This window comes from Leopardus geoffroyi, chromosome C1 (genome assembly GCF_018350155.1).
Source record: "Leopardus geoffroyi isolate Oge1 chromosome C1, O.geoffroyi_Oge1_pat1.0, whole genome shotgun sequence".
NCBI classification, from domain to species: domain Eukaryota; kingdom Metazoa; phylum Chordata; class Mammalia; order Carnivora; family Felidae; genus Leopardus; species Leopardus geoffroyi.
This window is the reverse complement of record NC_059328.1, coordinates 38,571,426-38,593,919: the sequence shown is the minus strand read 5'-3', so window position 1 is coordinate 38,593,919 and position 22,494 is coordinate 38,571,426. Positions and strand designations below refer to the sequence as shown.

Here is a 22,494-nt window from a genome sequence, read left to right as displayed (position 1 = left end):
CCAAATTTTTAAATACCCAGACAGGTCCATTTTAAACAGAGTTGATTTACTCTTTCCAAAAGCATGGCAACTGGGTCCAGAGGGGCTTTGCAGTACCTCTGGGTATAAGTTAGAGAGAGCCCATGGGATATGTGATGCCTTAATTAAAGACAGTTTTCCTTTCTCTCTTAATTGGCTCAAGCAATGGTTCATTAGCACTGGAAGGTTTTATGGCTTGCTGCAGGCCTGAGAGCAATGCCTTTCCACCTTCCCTGGACAGAATGCACTGTTAGTGATAATGGCGGTGGAAAGACCGTTTGATTTATGTTAACATTTCTGTTTAATTACAAGAGCGACAGTGGTCAGAAAGAGGTCAATACTGTCTACTCTACACACTTATTTATGTCATCATCTGCTGTCCAGGGATGGCAAGTTGGAAAGAGGTCTGTGACCTTGACCAAAATGTCTCCCCTCTCTGGGCTTCAGATGGCCAATGGGGTGGTGATGGGGAACTAGATGCTTTCTGTACGTCCTCAAGCTCTAGATTTTGTGATTTGGGGATTTCAGGATAAAAGAGCGCCAACCCTCAGAAATGGTTCTCTACTGAAGTTTAAACTCTCAACGTTTTCCTAGTGAAAATACGTGTTTCTTGTTATAAGAGCTGGAGAAAATCCCCAACCACCGGCATTAATCCTGTTGCTAAGACAGCTCTGAGTTGCAACAAAGAGCCTAACAGTCATGAGAATTCACTACTAAACGTTTGGAGAAGGTGAAAAATAATAATAAAGACTCCGGATTGAGGGCTTCAAGGTGCCTTAGAGGTGCTCTAGACCAGCCTTCCCTGACTACAGCAGTGTGTCCCATTTCCTGGGGGACATGCCTCAGCGTTATAGGGGAGAAAGGAACACAGTTTGAGTAAGTTTGGGAAACACAGAGTTAAGCACAACTAAATGTGTTCTTTTATAATAAGATCTTTCAGTCCTGAATATGCTAATCAACAGGAATCTAAGAGGGGTTATAGTATCCGGTGTTTCCAAAGATAAGTCAGGGAACACTTTTAGGGAAAGTGTTTTAGGGGAAGCTTGTTTCCCCCTCCATCCCTCACCTCCTCCACTGCCACTTCCCCAGCCCCGAGTGGTGTTACGGTTTATTAAACTCATTTTGGGAAATAGCATTCCAAGAATTCTGCTTGCCCACCCAGTGCCATGTCAAGCACTCATACACTTATCTCATTTAATCCTCACACAAGTTGGTGGAGGAGGGTGCTTGCTGAGATTTCTCTGCTGGCAAATAATGAAAATCTACTCAAATTAGTTTGAGTACAGAAGGAAAGGTGGGAGGGAGGGAGGGAAGGATACTTGTCAGCATTCTAGGGCAGTAAACAGAGCCCGACATCAGAGGAACTCTTCACATTGCTGGAAACTGGCTGGAACACAGACGGACGGCCACATCGCTGCCTCTGTCCTGCTCCCTTTCACTCCTAACATCCCCTCAGGATATTCAGTCTCTTGAGCCTCAGTGAAGTGAAATAATCCCCCTTAGGTCATGTGGCCTGTGAGAGGCAGGCAGACATGCAGGTCTGTGTTCCTCCCTGAGGCTGCACCAGACATGCCAGACCCTGTGTGAAGAATGAGACAGGCCTGCCCTCATGCCTGTCGTTGTCCTTCTCCCCCTCCTCCCCCTCCCCCTCCTCCTCCCCCTCCTCCTCCTCCACCTCCTCCTCCCCCCTTTTTCTTCTTCTACATTAAAGAGACAGATAATCCAATCTAGGAAGGAAAGGCAGGAGATTTTCACAGATGTAATCATGTAAAATTATATTTATGACACAAACACCTATACTATGGTATTTATAGTAAATTAGCATTTAACTGCAAATGGTGGCAGCTACACATGACTGATAATGCTCTTTATGAGGAAGGTGGCATTTACTAACCAGACTGCCATATCTGCTGCACCTGGACTGTGGCCTCCAGGAGGAGCAGGGAGGGCCTCCACTAGTTTACAGACTCTACTCCATACTCTACTCATACTGCACAGGAGCCGGCCACAATAGATGATGTCAAAATATAGCAGCGATGTTATGGTGTATAACAGTGACACAGGGCAACTGTACGTCCTGTCTCACTGTGCTCCATTTACACTGGCCTGCTTTCCAGTTCAATCTGAGATTTCATGCCAACTCACAGGAAGGCCTTCTCGGAGCTGCCAGGATAGAGCAGGCCTCCCACTGTGCTCTTTCTAGGCACTCTGCACTGTCCTTTCATAGCCCTGGCCCCAGCTGGTAATCGTGCGGGGATTTATGTGACCATTTGTTTAATATCAGTCTCCATCTCTAGACTGCAGACTCCATGAAGTCAGGACTTTGTCTACCTATGTCCCCAAAGCCTGGCAGAGTGCCCAGCACAGAATGGGCCTCTGATGTTTATTTTCTGGGTGAATAAATAAGCCCAACAGCAGTGTTTAGTAATAGTGCCCCGGCACAGAGCTACAATCCCAGTGCAGAGTAGCTATGGCTGGATGCCATCCCCTCCCAACCCTTCACTTGCATCTACATGGCCTCCTAAGCCCAACTGTCTTGACCGCATTACACTGAGATGGCATGAATACCATGATGAGCTGCTATTATGATTTACCAAACTCTGGTTCGCAACCACATGTTACTGTACAGGACACTATACTTTTAAACGCACTTAAAAACCACATTTGATCTCTACAACAACTCTTTGAGAAAAGAAAGTCAGTTTTTATTATATACATTTGAGCAAAGGGGAAACCGAGCGTATAAAGGTGAAGAACCATGTTCAAAGTCACATGGTGACACTCTGCATTCCCAGGCTTGGCCTCTGCCTTTCAAGCTGGAGGTAGAAGCAGAGAACCGGCAGTCTTACGTTCCCTACTCTCCTGAGCCTTGTTGTCTTTGGGTAAGACACTTCTCTCCACTGGTCTCAGTTTCTCCCTGCCCTCTTGGAAGAAGATAATGAGGTGGAAAGCATCTTCTATCACTTAGTAGAAGCACTGGGCAGAGGCTTTGTCAAAAATGGCATGGCTACTCCATGGATGAACTTGAGGACATTATACTATGTGAAATAAGCCAGTCACAAAAAGCCAAATACTGTATGTTTCCATTTATATGAAATACTTAGAGTAGTCAAAATGACAAAGACAGACGGTGGAATGGTGGTTACCAAGGGCTAGAGGAAAGGGGGGAATGGGGAATCAGTGTTTAACCGGTATAGAGTTTCAGGTTTACAAGATAGAAAGACTTTTGGAGATGGATAGTGGTGATGATAGTGTGGCATTATGAATGTACTTAATACCACTGAAATATACACTTAAAAATGATTAAGATTGTAAATTTTATGTCATGTGTATGTTACCACAGTTAAAAAAAAAAATAAGAATGGTTCTACTACTGATGCCATGTGAGCATCTTTGAAGGGTTCTGGGAGATCTGGGGCCTAGAGGTTTTGAGAGATGGATCTTGTAACTTCAGGTATTATAAAGCCAAGAAGCTGCAAGGCAGCTCCCAATTGGAAGGCCATTGGGGTAGGGGGTGATGGGCTGTGTCGGTCACCAGTCGAGTCAAGTCACTGGGTTGGCAATTCTCGATGTCCTGTGTTAGATGTGGCTGCCCACGCCCCTTGCAACATTTGTACACAGTCTCTGCCACCTCCTTCTCCCCATCACTCCCTTTGCAGAGAAGAAGGCCCCACCCCCTCCTGTGCCCCACTGTGGTTGATTTCTTCAGAGCATATGTAATGCACGAGTTGCCTTGCATTTGAAAAACAGAACTCTCCATCTCCATATGACAATATGGAACTCTGTGTTGGGTTTGCATTTCTTAATTAGGTGCTTGTCATTGTGTATTCCATAGAGCCACGTATAAGTAAACAGTCATAGACCTTTGAATAAATTTATTGGTTTTATTTATGTTTCTGGGCATAAAAATCTATAATTACCAGGTACAGCCTCAGTATAACCGGTATTTAATGACAATTACTTTTTGTTACCATAGAAATGAGTCCAAAGTAGTTACCCATAATTTCTCATTTCCCAAACCTCACACATGCTGAATTGCAATATTACCATAGTAATTGCCTATTAGTCATCATAAAATACGCAGTTACCCAAAAGATAGCAGGATGCTATGAAATTTCTCATCTTCAGAAAACCTCAGTGCTTCTTGGGAACGTGGAGGTGGGGGAGAGCAACAAACCCCTCTGGGTGGTGCCGAAATGATTCAGCTTCATAGCATGGCACCACTGCAGACCCCGCGGTGGAAATGGATGCTTCTCCCATCTGTGGACCCGCACCACAGTATGTCTCCTGGCCCTGGTGATCTCACATAACAAAGGATGCTCCAGTGCAATAAATCCAATTTAACTAAAGTTTATTGAGGGCCTGCTGAGTGTCAGGCCCTGCGCTGGGCCTTAGGGAAGCAGATGGGAATCAGAGGCAGCCTTTGCCAATAAGAAGCCCTGTGTTTGTATTAGAGGGGTGTGTGTGTGATGCCACGGAGGCCTAGATAACAGAGGTAATGTCTAAGTGCCTACTCACTGTACATTAGCCATAATATCAACTCATTTAACCCTTGCAACAGCCCTGTGACAGAGGTAGTGATAGAGCCCATCTTTTTCACATGAAAAATTTTTATGTAACGAAACATAACATACTAGAACTAAAGAACACAGTAGGGAAATATTCCATCACTATATGAGGAACCACTGAAATCCATAAGAAAATATTGAATAACTTATTAGAAAACCAAAAAAGAAAACTAAAGGACATCTAAAGTTAATGCACAAGGGAATTTTTTCAAAGTGGTCAAAAACTAAAGGAGAAAGATTTTTACACAATTCCAATAAAAATGTAATTTCAAAATAACATTTTTAAGGATTCATATTAAGTGCGGTTGATACACAATATCAATATCAGTTTCAGGTATAAACATGGTGATTTGACAATTGTATACGTTACTCAGTGCTCGCTACAATAAGCCGACGTTAACATCTGTCTCCAGACGTTATTATAAATTGTTGATTTTATTCCCTATACTGTACTTTTATCTCCAGGACTTACTTATTTTATAACTGGAATGTGGTTCCCCTCAATCCTCCTCACCTGTTTTGCCCATCTTCTACCCCTGGCAGCCACCAATTTGTTCTCTGTATTTATGAGTCTGTTTCTTTTGCCCCATTTAAAAAAATTCTTTTAATGTTTATTTATTTTTGAGAGAGAGAGAGAGTGTGAGTGGGGTAGGGGCAGAGAGAGAGGGAGACACAGAATCTGAAGCAGGCTTCAGGCCCTGAGCTGTCAGCACAGAGCCCGACGTGGGGCTCGAACTCAACGAACCGCGAGATCATGACCTGAGCTGAAGTTGGACGCTTACCGACTGAGCCACCCAGGCACCCCTGCCCCATTTTAAATACAGAAGGAAGTTGAGGCACAGAGGCAGCCAGGAACATGCCCCAGGTGCCTCAGCAGGAAGGGTCCGAGAAGGTTTATGAATCCAGGCAGTCCCACCCTAGCCTACTATGGAGGTCACCTCCTGCTACATCGTGTCCTGAACTCAGGCAGTGCTTCCCTCTGACTGCCAGTGGCGAGGGAGGGTTTTTGAAGGCTATGTAGGAATTCACCAGACACAGACAGTAAAAGAGATTTGCACAGCAAAGTGTCATTAAGCATGGCAGAGGGTGATACCAGACAAGGTATTCCCAACATACAAACATACACACATACACATGCACAGACATAATAACTTGCTGACCTCGCCCACCTCAGCATCCAAAGGAGGAAACATTTTAAACTTTCCAAAATAGGATACAACACAGAATTAGCTGTGTAAAATGTAAAGTGCATGGGGATATTCTATTTGTTCTTTGACAGCATAAAAACTGTGCACTTTTCATCAAGCTAGAAATGGAAACCAGAGGCCCATTACAAGGACCACCTCACCAAGAGGTGCTGCCAGCCCCTTCTCACTGTGCCTCCCTCCCCATCCCAGCCACACTCCCCCCCATTTGGTGGCTCTGTCACAGCACCATAAGCCTTGGAGTAGGATGGGAGCTGAGACCTCTAGTCCAATGCTCTTCCTCAGCAGTGTCCCTGAATGACAGCCGGGTGCCCCTCTTCTCATCCACCTCCAGGCTTGGGTGTGGTTCTCTGGCTTCCAAAACATCACCAAGCTGCCAGCTTGGACTGTTAGAGAAGGTTTGGATTCATGCTAAACCCCCCAGCCCATCCCTTCCACTTCACCCCTGAAGGATTATTCTGTTTTAGTCCATCTTCTACGTGGTAGCCCTTCAGCTGTCTGAAGACTGTGTGTCTGCACGTCTCCCCACTGTCCACTCCAACCACTGCCAACTCCTGTTCTCCAAGCTGGACATCCTCCAAAGCCATGGGACTTTTCATATGTAATCTGAAATCCACTCCTCTCCCCATAATTCCTGCTGTCCTCTCAACAAGCTCCAGATGTTTGTTGTTGTCTGTCTTTGAGGCCTAGTGTCCAGAACTGAACAGTTATGATGATGACAATGATAATAATGGTGATGGTGATGATGAACACCTCACCTCTGTTGAACCTCCTGGGCCTGCCACTGTTCTAGACATTTTGCATGTAGTGTTTCATTTAATTCTCAGAATGACTCTGTCATTATTCTCACCTTACAGATGAGGAAACTGAGGCATAGATAGATTAGGAAAGTCCTGTAAGTTCATAGAGCTAGCTAGTGGAGGAGGAGTAGGAAGGGACCATCACAAGCCTAATTCTGGGGACGTACTTCTCCTGATATAGCCCACATGCACATTGCTTCCTGACATTGAGCTCTCCTTAACCTACATCTTTCCACTTGCATTTCTTCTAGGTCACAATTCCCCACCTTTTCTTAGAGCCTTACAAGAAGCCTGTGACATAGACAGGGTAGGAGTCACTCTCTCTCTTTGAACAAAGAAGTGACCAAGCCACAGAGAGGCTAAGTAACTTGCTCAAGGTCACACAGTGAGTGAGTTCCATCGTTAGTCAAGATGAAGTGCAAGTGACAACAGGGGCCAGACAGAGCCTCACCTCCCAGAAACTCTCTCCTGCTTTATGTAACCTGAGCGATGTTTCTAAGGAGGTTGAAAGGACATTGGGGCTGGCAGTGTAATCAGGTGTCTAACCCACAAGTGCACACCGCCAAAACCAATTATTCAAATGAGCTTCCCAGCCAGGTTCCACAGAAAAGGCCAGATGGCTAGATGTCTGTGGAGGCAGCCCCCCATCTCTGTCCCTGCAAGCAGCTGAATAGCATTTCAAAGTTAGAGTTGATAGCAAGTTGATTGTAATAATTGATTCTATGGCAAAGGCAGGCCTCTGAGGAGACAGTAACCCAGAATGAGTGGCTGGGGTTTCTGGAGGAGCAAAACAGTAGAATCAACAACTTTGTCATTTCTAGTCTTAGTTCTTAAACCACTTGAATAGTGTTAGTTGTCTATGTAAAATCCTCCTGTGGCTCCTTGTTCTCCATTAGAAGGAAGCTAAACCCCGTAGCCTGGTATTCAAGGCATGCAGTGTCCAGGAACATCTTTCTCAGGTTCCTCTCCCACTGTCCACCTTGCTCTTGTGCTAACATCCTCCATCCGTTCCCCTCACCTTCCTGGGCCGTTTGCAGGGCCCTGAACTGGCCTGCTCTTGCTCACACCTGTGCCTTTCCTGGCAACTCTGCTTAAGAAGCCTTTCCACTCAATCATTTCTTCCCCTTCTTCTTTCTGTCTGTTCCTCCCCCTCCCCACCTTCTTTCCCTCAGAGGTTGACACAGCACACACTTGAAACTAGGCACTGGGGGACTGGGGTGGGCTTTGCCCTGTGCTTGCCCTCAAGGAGGAGGTGTTGGTGAGGTGAGCCTCAAAGGATGAGGGGGAGTTCGCCAGGGGGGAGATTGTCAACATGTTCTAAAACAGAGGAATAATCATGTTAGGTAATAACACTGTTGATAACAATACAAGCATTAATTGAACTGATACAAGCTACCAGGCCCTGTTCTGTTTTTATGTATTATTTCCACTGAAGATGGAACTCATCATACTCCTGCTCCTACTCTCTCCCTACTTCTACCAATTTAGAAGGTGATTGAGGGATCATAAAGATAGGTGTCAAAATACAAGTTTATTATTGGTAAAATCAGGATTTGGAAGGCATGGTTTATCTATGTGGCTAAAATTGGCCTCCTTTTACTTCACCCCAAAGTTCAACTTCGCCACCAGCCCCAGGCCAAGCAGAAGGTGAGATGCCTCTCAGAAGGCATACCATGTGGCAGAGAGGAGGTCCCTCCCAGAAGGGTCACTGATCCCAGCAAGCCAGGCCTGGAGAGTCAGGGCCAACAGGCTCTGCCCCTTTTCTCAAGGGGACCAATCAGACAAGTCTCATTGCCTCCCTTGGGGGAGTGGAAACAAGGGATGGAAAGGAAGCCATTCTCCTTATTGCTGGAGACCAAGAGTCCCTGTTGGGGCTGAAAGCAATGGGAGGTTCCTCCCAACAACCCCCTCAACCTGTGAGGTAGGGTCTTGTATTATCCTCATATTACAGACAAGGAAACGGAAGCACATAAAGTGGTTGAACAACTAGCCCAAGGTCCTGAGATATAGGAGATCCAGGAGTCAAAACCAGAGAGCTGCCTTGAAGCCCCAGTGCCTAGCTTCCACCTTACTGCCTGAGCCCTGAGTGAGCAGAAAGTCTTGGAGAATGCCAAGTGGTCTGACGTGGCTGGTGCACATGGTCACAGCTGCAGACCACAGTGTAGGTTCACACACCACACAAAGGCACCAGCTAAGAAGGCAGGTGGAGTCTGGCATGCAGCCTAGGCCTGATCAGCCTGTGACTTTGAGGAATTGCATCAGCCCACAGGAAGGGGCACCTTCTTGCAGTTAGTTCATAGGATATAAAAGGTGTAAGCCTTGTGGGGTATACAGATTAGGGACATGGTTGAAGAAGCTGGAGGAATAAGTGAGGACCCATTTGTGGAGGGCCCTGGCAGTCATACCAAGACCAAACTATAAGACCAGTTAACATATGTGTGGCACTCATCTCAAACCAGGCAGTTGTCTCCAACATTTTCCACGGCTGATCTCGTTTAATCCTCAAAATGGCCCTCTGAGGTAGCAAGATCAACATTTTGCAGATGAGGGCTGAGCCACAGAGAGGCCACACAGCTAATATGTGGCCGAAGCCAGGATCTTATCCAGGCAGTGTGGCTCCAGAGTCTGCATGCAAACTAAGCCACTTTTCAGGCTCAGACCAGGTGGGCAGGGGTCTCACCTGCTCCCAGAGCTTGTGAAGGCCTAAAGGACTTTTCTTCTCTTTTGCGTTTCCTTTGCCCTTTCTCACTTAAAAAACTCAAAGAGATGATTCCTAGCCCCAAGAGCCAGTGCACTCCTTTAGAAAATGTTCCCCCTTGAGTCTTGTTAAATGATTCTTTTGACTCCTGTCAGTGTTCTTATGGAGGGAAAAATAATCTATTGGTTCTGGAATGAACTTCCAGCTCTACTTTTTACAGCTATGTGACCTAGGCCTCTGTTTCCCTGTCTTTGAAATGTGATGATAGGGTTTTATGAAATCTTGGGTCCTTCCAATTGGTGACTGGCTCTCAGAATTGTTTTCTCTTTAATAATTTTTTAAGTTTATTTATTTATTTTGAGAGAGACAGAGCGCATGCACAGGAACAGGGGAGGGGCAGAGAGAGGAGGAGAGAGGATCCAAAGCAGGCTCTGTGCTGTCAGCGCAGAACCCAATGTGGGGCTCAGACTCACGAACCATGAGATCATGACCTGAGCAAAACCAAGAGTCCAACGCTTAACCAACTGAGCCACCCAGGAGCCCCAGAATTGTTTTAAGTCACAATGTGGAATGCCCCTGCCCCAAGCCTGGTATTGCTGCCAAGCAGGAGACTGGAGGGAGGAGGCTGAATCTCCAGAGCACATGTTCTCCATGAGAAGGGAGAGGGCACTCCAACAAAGCTTCTCTTTATCCACTAGTAATAAGTTCTGGGAGAAAGGGCACAGGAATTTTAAGGTTAAAGATGATCCCTTTTCCAGGTGTGGTTTGAGTACTCCCTTTCCCGATCCCACCACCTTGCCAGAAAGGCCACCATTACAGGGTAAAGATCTTGCTGACCCTTGGAGGTAGGAAGTCCTACCTCATTATAGCTCTGCTATGAACCTTGGGAATGTTCTGAACCACCTCACATGCACACACAATTTGTGCACTGCCCGAAGACTCCTGGTGAAGGGCCAAGGCCAACTGTGACTGCTCCCAACCACATGTCTGGCCAGAGCAAGCATACTTCACCCATTCGGAAGGGGCACCTGTTTGCTAACTTGGAGGGGGTACCTTTTGTCAACTTGCATAAAGGTACTTTTCATGTCAACTTCCACTTGAGATTCAGTTTCCCCATTTAAAAATTAAGGATGTTGCATCCACCCCTCACCTCACATGAGTCCCCTCACTCGGGTGCTGACTTGACTCCCAGGACTGGTAAGAGAATAGAGAGAGGGGCGCCTGGGTGGCTCAGTCGGTTAAGCATCCAACTCTTGATTTCGGCTCCGGTCATGATCTCACAGTTCCTGAGATGGAGCCCTGCACTGGGCTCAGTGCTGACTACTCAGGCTGCTTGGGATTTTCTCTCTCCCTCTCTCTCTGCCCCTCCCCCTCTTGCAGGTGCGTGTGCACGCTCGCTCTCTCTCTCTCTCTCTCTCTCTTTCTCTCTCCCAAAATAAATACACATTTAAAAAATCGAGCATAGAGTGATAGCTAAGAATATAGGCTTTAGAGCTGGCGGACTGGGTTCAAGTCTTGCCTGTATCACTTATCCTTTCTGGACTACGACAAATTACTTACACTTTCTGAACCTCTATTCATACAGTTTAATGGAGGTTTGGCTGTGTATCTGGCACTGTGCTAGTATGAAATACTTAATGGCAAATGAAATAGATTCACTTCTTGCCCTCCTGGTGCTTTCAGGTCTTTGAGCAAAACAGATGAATTTGTCCAAGGTCACAAAACTACTCAGTGGTAGATCTGGGACACAAACCCAAGTCCTTCTAACTCGGAACGTATTTTCTTATCCATCCTCTGCTTTACCTTTATAGCCCAGGCCACATCCTTGTTGTGATAGTCTAAGAGGGAATGTGAGGGAAATCCTTTAAATATCCTAGTGGTGGTGATAGGGAGTGGGATATATTAGAATTATCCTTTGTGTTTGGGACAAAGGACGCTGCCCACTGTCCTCCATCTCCACCATAGTAGAGCCCACTCCACCTGCTAAGCATTTTGCAGGAGCTGTTGATGACAGATTGCCTGGCATTCTGACACTGGCCAATCAATACAGCTGAAAGGTGCCTCAGGCCAAGGGCAATTGAATCCCAACCTTTTAGTGACATTAAATAAAGCAATATTTATTTTGCTTTTGGTGCAAATATGCTTAATCCAATCCAGCTCATTGGTAATGCTGGAAAACTGCTGCATTTGAGAGACAATTGCATGTGTGGCTCGTACACTCTGCCTGTCAGTGCCACCCTTCCAGGAGCATATAGCCCCACAGTGCTCAGATGAGATTGATCTGGAGCCACCAAGCTGTCTTATTCTCTATCCTTTAGAGATGAAAAGGAAATCATAAGGAGGGGAATTAAAATCATTGCTCTCATTCTAGCTGCCGTTATGACAGCTAGGATGGGCATGATGCCCTTAACAAGATGGAGCTATTTATTTGCCATTTGAATAATATTCTCTGGAACTATGGGCAGAGGAGGAAGAGACCAATAAAGGAAGACCAGATAGGAGTAGCTTGGGGTCTCTTTCATAGATCACACAGTCTTACCCATGGCTGGGGGGACCTCAAAAAGTCACTGTAGACCATCCTTGCATCCATAAGATCTTGGCTCAAATCCCAGATCTATATCCTAGTAGTTGTCAAATGATCTCCTAAAGGTCAAATCTCTCTTGGATTTTATTTGCTCACGTATAAAATGAGGATTAATAATACCTACCTTAATTGGTTATTGTGAAAGCATCTAGCTTGTAACAGATACTTAAATGCTTTTCAAAATATGTCTTTAATACCTAAACTTTGTTTGCACATCTTCGGGGTATTCATTCATACATTCGTTCATTCACTCATTCATTCAATAGATATAATTAAACTTCTCTGCACCTGGGTCTGTAGTAGATAAGTTGGAGTGGAGGTGGGCAAGATGACACAAACATAGTCCCTGCCCTCACTGGGCTCACAGTTTGGAAGAAGAAACAAAAGATAATAAAGAGTAAAAAAAAAATAGTCAAGAGTATCTCCAACTCAAGAGAATAAAAGCATACATTATATGGTTACATATAAATTTGACTTCCACAAATTTGGATTTTCTTTTTTTTTTATTTTTTAAATTTTTGTTTATTTTTGAGAGAGAGAGAAACAGAGCATGAGCAGGGGAGGGGCAGAAAGAGAGGGAAACACAGAATCCGAAGCAGGCTCCAGGCTAAGAGCTGTCAGCACAGAGCCCTATGTGGGGCTCGAATTCATGAACCATGAGATCATGACCTGAGCCAAAATAGGACACCTAACCGACTGAGCCACCCAGGCATCCCTGGATTTTCTAGAATGATCCCAATGTCAAATATTGTGTCTCATTGGCACCATAAAGAGCCCCATTTATGTCAGGGCATGGGTCCTGACTTGGAGCTCATGCAAAAATTTTGTGTTAAAAATAAATAACAGGATAGAAGAGCACCAAGAAAACAGAGACCCAGGATTTCACACTCAGTGACTCTAAATTGGCAATCATACTGTAAGAGCTCGACATCTGGAGGTCACCTTGTTCATTCCTCTGTCTTTAGGCAGATGGTTTGGGTCCTGAAACCACTGAAGAGAAAGAGCTGCATCAGCCCTGCCCTCCTGGTGCTTATAGCCTAGTTAAGGACAGAAGCATAATACATTAGTTGCCTATTAGAAATATGTATAATTTCCAACCATTCTTACTTCACTGACTGCACATGTCACACCCTCTGCCTGGAATGCTCTCTCAGGACTTGACTTTTGGCAAATTCCCATCCCTTCTTCAAAGTTCAGAGCAAGTTAAGATTTCCTAGAGGCAAAGATTGGGTCCCATGTAAATCTCGAATGTTGAAAAATGTATGCAATTAATGTTAAGGTATTGGCAATCCTTGACTATTTGGTGTTTCTTTTAAAAACTGTATCAATCCTTTTCCTAGAATATTTTGTTTTCTTTGTATTTTAACTTTATCAGTAATGTGTGTTTCCTTCAAGTCCCTAACTTTGGAGATAAAGCCCAATCATTGATGCTTTAAAATCATATAATAAGATTTATAGCAGCATTATTTACAATAGCCAAGATATAGAAACAGCCCACGTGTCCATCGATTGATGGATGGATAAGAAGATGTGTATACATACACAATGGAATATTATTAATCCATAAAAAAGAATGAAACCTTGCCATTTGCAATGACATGGATGGAGCTAGAGATTATAATGCTAAGCAAAATAAGTTAATCAGAGCAAGACAAATACCATATGATTTCACTTATATGTAAAACTTAAGAAACAGAACAATGAGCAAAAGAAGAGAGAGAGAGAGAGAAACCAAGAAACAGACTCTTAACTATACAGAGTAAATGGGTGGTTACTAGAGGGGACAGGGGTGGGGGGATGGATTAAATAGGTGATGGGGATTAAGGAGTGCACTTATTGTGATGAGCATAGGATGATGTATGGAATTGTTGGATCACTATATTGTATCTCTGAAAGTAATGTAATACTATATTTTAACTAATTGGAATTAAAATAAAAACTTAAAAAGTAAAAAACAACAACAACAAAAAACAACCACAACAAAAAAACGTATAATGAGACAGCTGGACGAGACCTCCCTGAGTGAAATACAACCTCCTTGCTTTACAGAGAAGAGCATGGAGCCAGGGGAGGGGAAGTGACTTTCTCAAGTTGATATAGACATAAAGGGCAAGACCTGTCCTCCTGGCCCCCAGCCAGGTGGGGCTCCTGCATCTTCACTAAAGTGTTTTCTTTAGTAAATACCCACCTACTGATAGACTATTGCCATGAGAAGTGTTCTTTAAAAATCAGCTCAAAAAGTACCCAGCACAGGTCCTACTCACTGAAGAGTTTCACAAGTGCTTTAAATTCTACAGAGCTCTAGGATTCTTTGAGGATTGAGGTGCCTTGAGTCACCAGCCACACTTTATTTTCATCGGCAGGCTGGATGAAGGTGTTGACCTTTGAGGATCTTTGCCTCAAACTCTTTCTCTTAAGTTTTGAATCTCACTCTTTTGAATGAAAGAGGCTTCCTGGAAGCAGCGTGGCCAAATGGGAAAACCAACTTGGGCTAATTCACCCTGATTCTAGTCTGGGCCTTGTGGAATACCAGTTAGGTGACCTTGAATGAATAGCTTACCTTCTCTGGACTTCAGTGCTCCCACTTAAAAAATGGAATCCAGCTGTGTGCCTGGATGGTTGTAAGAACTATATCATAGGAGATTGGGAAATTCTTGGGAAAGCATGAAATGCTCATTCAACAACTACTTCTTCAATGTCTGCGATAGTCCAGACTCCTTCTCAGGCCTAAGGATACAAACATAAATAAGACATCATCCTTACCCTTAAGGACTTCATGATCCAGTGGGGAAGACAGACTCAATTAATTACTATATCTTTTGCTGTAGCCAATCTGATGGAGGTAGGAGGGGGAGCAATGGATGCCATGGGAACAAAGGAAAACTACCTATCTGACATTTGCAGAGAGTAAGTCAGCAAGCCTTCCTGGAGGAGGTGACATTTAGGTTCAGACAATTTCAACAATACCACAGTCCCCACCACTGCCACTGTCATCACTGGCTACAATTTATTTAATATTCGGTCTGTTCTGAGGATTCTGCTGGACCATTATTAGCTCATGTTCACAATTCAGGAAGTCAAGGTTGTTTTCCTCATTACACATAAGATAAAACAGAAGCAAAAGAGGCTTCAAAAAAAGAAATGTTAAAAAGATCACATAGCTAGTAAGGAGTACAACCAAAGCTTAAACCCAACTGTGGCTTCCAAATCTTCTGGTCTTCACAACACTGCCTTACAGGTCTGTGTGACTCTCAGAGGCAAGGCTGAGACTAGTGGAGGAAGTCACTGGGAGACAAATTTCAGCTAAAGAGAAGAAAGACTTTTCTAGCAGAGCTGTCCCAGAATGAGATAAGCTGCCTGGGGAGGTGGTGAGTACCAGGTCATAGAAATATCATGGAGCAAGCTGGTGACTTGGCTAAAACATTGCTTAGGGCATTCTTATCTGGAGGCAGAGGAGAGGTAAGTAAGCTAACCTTCTCTAAGGAACAGTCGTTTGTGATTAAGTCCTATTAACAACAATGTTCCATTCCAAGTTTTTAGATGCTCAGTGGAAGCTGGAAGAACTCTGGGATCATAACACCCAGACCCATGGTTCCATCTTCTTAGTGACCAGCTACTGGGAAGTGAACAATATAGGGGCCTGCTGGAGTTTTCTATAAATTAGGCTACAGAGTTATATGGTTAAGGATGCTTTCTGTTAAAGAAACAAGGACGAATTCCAGCCACTTAAGCAAAAAGGGAATTTATAGGAAAGATCACATTTGGAAAACAAACAATTAATAGACTGGCTTTGGAAGGAAGAAAATTGGCTCTTGGCAGAAGTAATCTACTTCTGTACCATGGTAGCACTGCTCTACATCGGACTTCCAGCCTGCATCACCTAGTCCAAGTTTAAATCCTGGGGGAAGTGGCTGTTGCCCGAGTCTGGTTTCCTGTTGCTGCCCTGGCTGGCAAATCACAAAGAGAGAGCATATGGCTCATCTGGTCTTCTGTGGGAGGAAAAAAAGGCACCACCATAGTCTCATCATCTATAATGTTGGAGGAGCATACTCTTCCCAACCCTGTCCCATCTAATCATAGGGTTAGATGCTAGCCATTCCCCCAAAGAAAATGGGCAAATGCCTACTACATTAGGAACATGGACATGCACTCTGATCTGCCTGATTCCCAGACTGGAAGAAAAGCTATGGGGTATCCCTGACCACTGCTGTCTACTGCCCATTCCAGGCCCCTGTACACTGAAAACTTATTAGTCTATGTCACTCCTATAGGATGTAGCACAAAATAATAACAGAGGCACCTGGGTGGCTCAGTCAGTTGAGCGTCTGACTTTGGTTCTGGTCATGATCTCGTGGTTCTGTTTCGGATTCTGTACGTCCCTCCTTCTGCCCCTCTCCCGGTCATGCCCTGTCTGTCTCTCTCTCTCTCTCTCTCTCTCTCTCTCTCAAAAATAAACATTAAAAAAATAATAAAAATAAAAATAAAACAATAATAAAATGTTCAACAAAACAACAACATAACATTTTAAAGTTGTTATTGTATGTCAGAACCCATGCTAAATTAAGTTCAATACATGTGTTTATCTCATTTAATCCTCACAATATTGTCCTGAATTATAAGTGGACATAAGCCTGGAGCATTCTTCTTTCTCCTGTTAGCCTATGTTCTTAAAGGCCAGGAATGAAGTCTGCTTGTGAACCAGTCCTGACATCACCTCTTTTCTCTCAAGCACTTTGGTTTGTAACCTCTCTGGGTTTCAGTTTCCACATCTGCAAAATGAGAATAGTAATAGCACCACCCACATTACATTAACTTCAATTACGTATTTTGTATTTGGTAAAGTACTTAGTTCTTGAGGCCAGAGTAATGTCAGCAAATGTTCTCTTGATTGTGTTTGCTTCATTGGGTGATGCTGTTGTAACCTAGATGTAGGCCTATCTCTGTTCTTACTCTGCAAGCAGTTAAAAAGCCAGCATCAGCACCGGGTTGATCTCAACACAGCAATACAAAATAATAATAATAATAATAATAATAATAATAATAATAATAAAACAACTCTTTGCCAGGAATTCAAAGCCCTTCACATTTCACCGCCACCTCCCTTTATAGCCTTACCATCACCACCTTCCCACTACATACTCTATGACTTAGCCAAACCAAACTGTCCACTATTCCCCCAGTATCCCGGGTGGATTCACAGTTCCTTTCTTTGCTTCTATATTTCCTTTCTCCCCCAACACCGAGAAAAATTCTATTCATCCAGCAAGGCTCAACTCAAATGACTTCTCCTCAATGATGCCTTTCCCCATGTGCCTCATGAAACATTAGCTATTCTCCTACAGGGTTCCTACAATGCTTATTTTAAGTGACAAGGGGAAATTTTTATTTCCCCCATATTTACCCCCCATTCTTACCCCAACCATCTTGAAGGAGAGATAGATTCCCAGTACAATCCTTTATTTTTCTGAGTAGGGTGATAGACGGGGGATAGAAATTTAATAAATTGAGAGGGGATTAAACTGTATTGCTTAAGGAAAGAGAGGAGCTTGGAGGATAAGATGGGGGTATAAAATAGTGAATCATAGGGATAGAGGAGAAAAAGGAGGACAATTGAGGCCCAGAAGACAAAGAGAATGATACCCATCAGTTTTGAATCTGGTTAAAAATCTGCAAAGAGCAGACTTTTATCCTGTAGATGATGAAGACCTATAGATGAATCTTGATTAGGAAAGCAAGCCAGTCAGGTCTGTGTGGGAGACAGTCTGGTGATTAGAATAGGATGGCCTGGAGAGAAGGAAAGTGGCAATTAGAATTGTGAGCAAGCACAGAGTTTCGGGAATTTGTACCTCAGCCAGGGCTGGGCTAGAAAGTACCTAGAGTGTGTGAAGGCCTGGTGGATGGTGGCATGGGGACAGAGACCTGGAGGTGACATCTCTTCCCAAGTCTAAGCAGGGCTTTGAGTAGATCTGAAGTGAGAAAAGGAGGAAGAGGGAAGAGAAGAGAACCAGAAGCCATTATTGCACTTGTCCTAGTGAGGTTCTTTAATGTGCTCAAGGGAGAGTATGGAGAAGGTGGTCAGGATAGCCTCCACTGAGCTGGTGACATTTGAACACCGATTTTAAATAAGTAAGAATGAGTCATAAGATATCTGGAGGGAGAGTATTTGGGCAGAGGGACAGTCTGTACAAAAGCCCTGAGACAAGATGCACCTGGTGTGTTGAAGGAACAATGAGGACTCCAGCATCTGGCACAGAGGAAGCAAGAGGGATGGTGGTAGGAGCTGAAGTCAGAGAGGTTGGCAGAGAAGGACCACATGGGGACTTGTAGCTTGTGGGGGGCTTTACTCTGCATCTAATAGGGACCATTTGAGGAAAGGGACATAATTTTACTTATGTTTTAGAGGATCACCCTGGACGTTGTGTGGAAAATGGGGGTGCAAGGGGAAGATAAGGTGAGAGGTGGGCTGGGAGCACGTCAGGATGGAAATAAGACCAGGTAAGAGATTATTACAATACTTGGGACCTTGGTCCAAGCTCAAGGTAATATCAATGGAGGTGATAAAAAGGTATTGATTTTTAATACATTTTGAAGGTAGAGACAATGGGTTACCTATGGGTAGGAGACAGAGAGGAATAATAGGGACACCAGTGACTTCAGCCTGAACATTTCTTTCTACTGCTCTGTGTAACACATGTACATATATCTGCAGTCTCAGAGAGTGGATACTGAAGTCAGACTCGTCGACAGAAATATCTGAACTTCTCTGTGACTCAGCTTCTTCTTATGTAAAGTGGGAATTATAACAGTAGTGGCTTCATAGGGTTGTTGAAAGCATTGAATGAATTAATACATGTAAAATGTTTAGAACTGTCTCTGGCAAAAAATAAAGACTAGATAAGTGACATAATGATTGTTCCTACTCCTAACTGTATTTTGGTAAGTGAGAAGCTTGGTTTGTCCTGTTCCTACTGACTCTGACTTTGGGTATTACCCAGGTGCTCTCTAATGGGGTTTGACCTGAACCGTCACTGGCTGGATCCCTCTCCGTGGGCCCACCCTACCCTGCATGGAGTGAAACAGCTCATCATCCAGATGTACAATGACCCAGTGAGTAACCAAACCCATTCAGCACCTGCTGGTTTTATGCCTTAATCTGGGAAAGGGCAGCGTTGTACTGGGGATATCTACTAGGAGCTACAAATTAGGAGTGCAGGGTCAAACCAGGGTGGGTATTAGGCCGCTGGTCTCATCTCTAAATGAGTAGCTTCCCCTCCCTTCACAAATACTGGGTTCAGTTGGGTTCAGGAGGTCTCATGGGATAAAGGAAATATATTGAAGCAGATTCATATTTGTCAAGGCTCTTTGGCTACAAGCAAAAGAAATACAACTTGAAATATGCAAAATAGAGAATTTATTATAAGAGTCCCAGAATACTGTAGACTGGCCCTCCTCCCCTGTAGGAGACAGGTGTCAAGTGTCACATCTAGTGACTCCCATCGCTGGAGAGTGATTCGCTCTCATTTTCTAGTTCCAGTTCCAAAAGGACCATGACTGGCCTAGTTGGGAGGACATGCTACCACTGGGCAAGTCAACTGTGGCCCCAGAGGCAAGCGTATGTAAGACAGGACAGCCTCACTGGAACCACATGGTTGGACTTAGGGGCTATGGTGGTGGTGGTGGTGGTAGTGAACTTGTTCCCAGAGAAGAGGGCCTGCTATGCCAGAAAGAAGGAGAACAATGGGTGTCCATATTGAGTTTTCTCATAGGGGTAAGACTTTTAAGAAATAGGAGAAGATATTGGGGGTTTCATAGGTTAGAGAAAGGAGGACGACCATAGTCATTCTATCTCTGAAGAACTATCAGAGAGGACAGGACAGACATCTTCTGGGTGGAGTCCAAAGGTAGAGGTAAGACCTGTAGAGAAATAGAACTTTTTAACATTTAGAGGTGCCTGAGCCAGAGTGGGTGTAGGAGCTGTGAACTTTGCCTTACTAAAAGTGTTCACCTTGAAGCTAAATGACACTGTCAAAATGGCATATAGAGGAGATTCAGTTGGAAGATGCTGTAGTGAGATGGCATCTGAATCTCTTCTAACTTTGATGACTGTGATTTCATGATCCCTTGATTTCCATAGCCCCTAAATTTTTTTCTGATCTGGCTGGTTATAGATATTCAATAACTATTGGTTGAATTGAATTGGATTAACTATGGCAAATCGTGTTATGCCAACTGTAATGTGGTTTATAGATAGAAAACAGTTATTCACTGAGGGAACTATGAGGAATGGCTTTCAAAAAAAAAGACATGGGACAGTGATAAGGTAGGAGCCATTGAACAAAATGGTATTTTAGATGAATCCCTGAGGAGAGAGGTGGGGGGCGGGGCATGGAGGAGGAACCAAAGTGAAGGGGGTTAGGTTTGCTAAAGAGAAGAGGCTTCAGCCTGCCATTGCTATCATCAATTGGAAGTCATTGGTTTGCTCACAAACAACTGGGCACTCGTCCATGCTATAGAGCATAAATCAGGCAAGAATGAGTGACAGAGATATGTAGACACTTTCTGTGCCATGAATAGGTTGCTCATCAGCTGGCTGGAACTTAATAAACACACGGGGAGGCTGAGCTCATTGCATAAGCTGTGTTGTTCCTGACAGTCCACTCCTTTAAGTCCTAAGCAAGAACAGGGAGCACTAACCTGGGAGTCAAGGATCCCAGCTCCCTCCACCTCTTCTCTTTTCCCCACCCCTCTCTCCCTGCCCAGGCTTTTACTCCAGTCTTGCCTTCCTTCTTTCTACAAATATTTATCAAGTAGTTTCTACATACTAGGCATTGAGGCTTTTTCTAGTAGTGAACAAAACCCTAACCCTTGCAATCTACAGGGAAATAGACATTAAGTAAGTAAATACTGGTAAATACAGATTTACAAATTGTGTGTGGAGTTACGGGGGGAGAAAAAAGCACCGAGAATGTAACCTGTGGGTAGGATGGTTATAAGTTTTGGCTTGCCTGGGGCAGTTCCCACTTATACCTGTTGTCCTAGAGTATGAACAGTGCCCCCTTTCGCTCTTAGAAGTGTCCCAGTTTGGATGATAAATTATACCGTCTCTCTACTTAAAAGCTATGTAAAAGCACTTAGCAGAGTACCTCGTGTGTAGTAGATCCTCAACAAACATTATTTGGATTGGATTAAAAGTCACATTTGACTTTAAGGGACATTGTGTCCAATTGCAGACACTGCAGTACCCAAAAGCATCTGCCCTAATAGCTTTAAATGCTTTCTACTCCTGACCTTCACTGTTGCGCACATCATCATAATCACTCAACCCAAAGCTGTGTGAACTGCCAGGACAGCTTCTGGCCTTGTTTCTAAATGCTCACAGCCTCACTCCTTCATCCCAGTGGCCTTCTGCTTGACAGAATCAGCAAGCAGGGGATCAGCAGACCCTCACTTGTGGGCAGGGACTATGTCTGTGAGCATCGTCGTTCCTCACCGAACCCCTTCAGGTTCTAGCTGGATGCTGGGAATAATCAGAGCTGCTGTCCACCCCTAAGGAGTTCACAGCCTGGTAGAGACAGGTATTTACAGGCAGTTATTCCAGGTGCATTTGTAGAGGGAGGCACAGGGGCTGTGGGAGCCCATGGAAGGAACCCAACCCAGGAGACCACACCTGAGCTGATGTGTGAAAGATTCCCAGGGCAGGGAAAGCTTTCCAGGAAAAGGAGACATCTGTGCATCTGCCTTGAGAGGGAGGCACCCTCAGGAGATTTCCAAGTCATTCAGTGTGGCTAGTACTAGGAGCAGACAGAAGGGCAGAGAGGGTTATGATACAGGGTGCAATTTGGACTTTTAAGCAGGGAAATGATAGGATCAGGTTCGCATTTCAGAAAGACCCCTCTGGTGTCTGTAAGGGGGCCGTTTTGGAGGGTCACGGGGCCAGGCTAGAGGCTGGAGACCAGTAGAGCTTACTGCTATAGGCTTAGAGAGGCATTATGGAGGGAGATGAGGGCAGCTTAGTGCCTGGCTGATTGGATGGGAAGGGGTCTTGCATGATGCCCATCGTTTGGCCTGGACAGTGGAGTGGATGTGGTACCCTTCCTGAGATGGGAACTCAGGAGGGGCAGCGAGCCCGGGCACAAACTTTAGACATGTTGACTTTGAAGTTGAGCAAAAGTAACATGTCCAATCTACACTATGAGTCTCAGGCACGAGCTCTTCTGTGTCCCCACCTGACAACAGGAGGCTGGTGTCCTGTGTTGATGATGGCATTTACTTCAAAGGCTGCTTTCCTAGCCCTTTGCTCACTAAGCCCTTTCCCCCACTCTATGGGTCTTGGAAACTAAGTGATGATCTTGACCATGGAGTGTTTCACCCAGAGGACTGTACTGGATCTCAGACATAAAGTGTTTTATGCCCCATTCCTGGGACAGCTCCCTGTGGACAGCCTGGCCCTTGTTTACCAGTTGTGATGAACTGTCCCCTAGGCAGAGTCTGGCTGATTCATCTCAGAGTCGCCAGTGCCCAGCAGGGACCCAGCTCTGAGCAGGCACTCAGTGTAAATGCTGAGCAAATGATGAAGTAAACCAGAGCCTCTGTGAGTTGGTATTAATAGGATTTCCCTGAT

At 44.6% G+C, this 22,494-nt stretch overlaps 1 protein-coding gene across 4 annotated transcripts in view; it reads left to right on the top strand.

Moving 5' to 3' along the window:
- The window catches only part of LOC123597854 (BEN domain-containing protein 5), a 1,446,709-nt gene that overhangs the window by 1,323,678 nt on the left and 100,537 nt on the right, over positions 1-22,494 (top strand). For all 4 annotated transcript variants that reach the window (XM_045477303.1, XM_045477305.1, XM_045477302.1 and 1 more), the window contains exon 9: positions 18,869-18,980. In XM_045477303.1, coding sequence (XP_045333259.1) covers positions 18,869-18,980 — 112 coding nt within the window. The remainder of the gene's footprint in view (positions 1-18,868; positions 18,981-22,494) is intronic.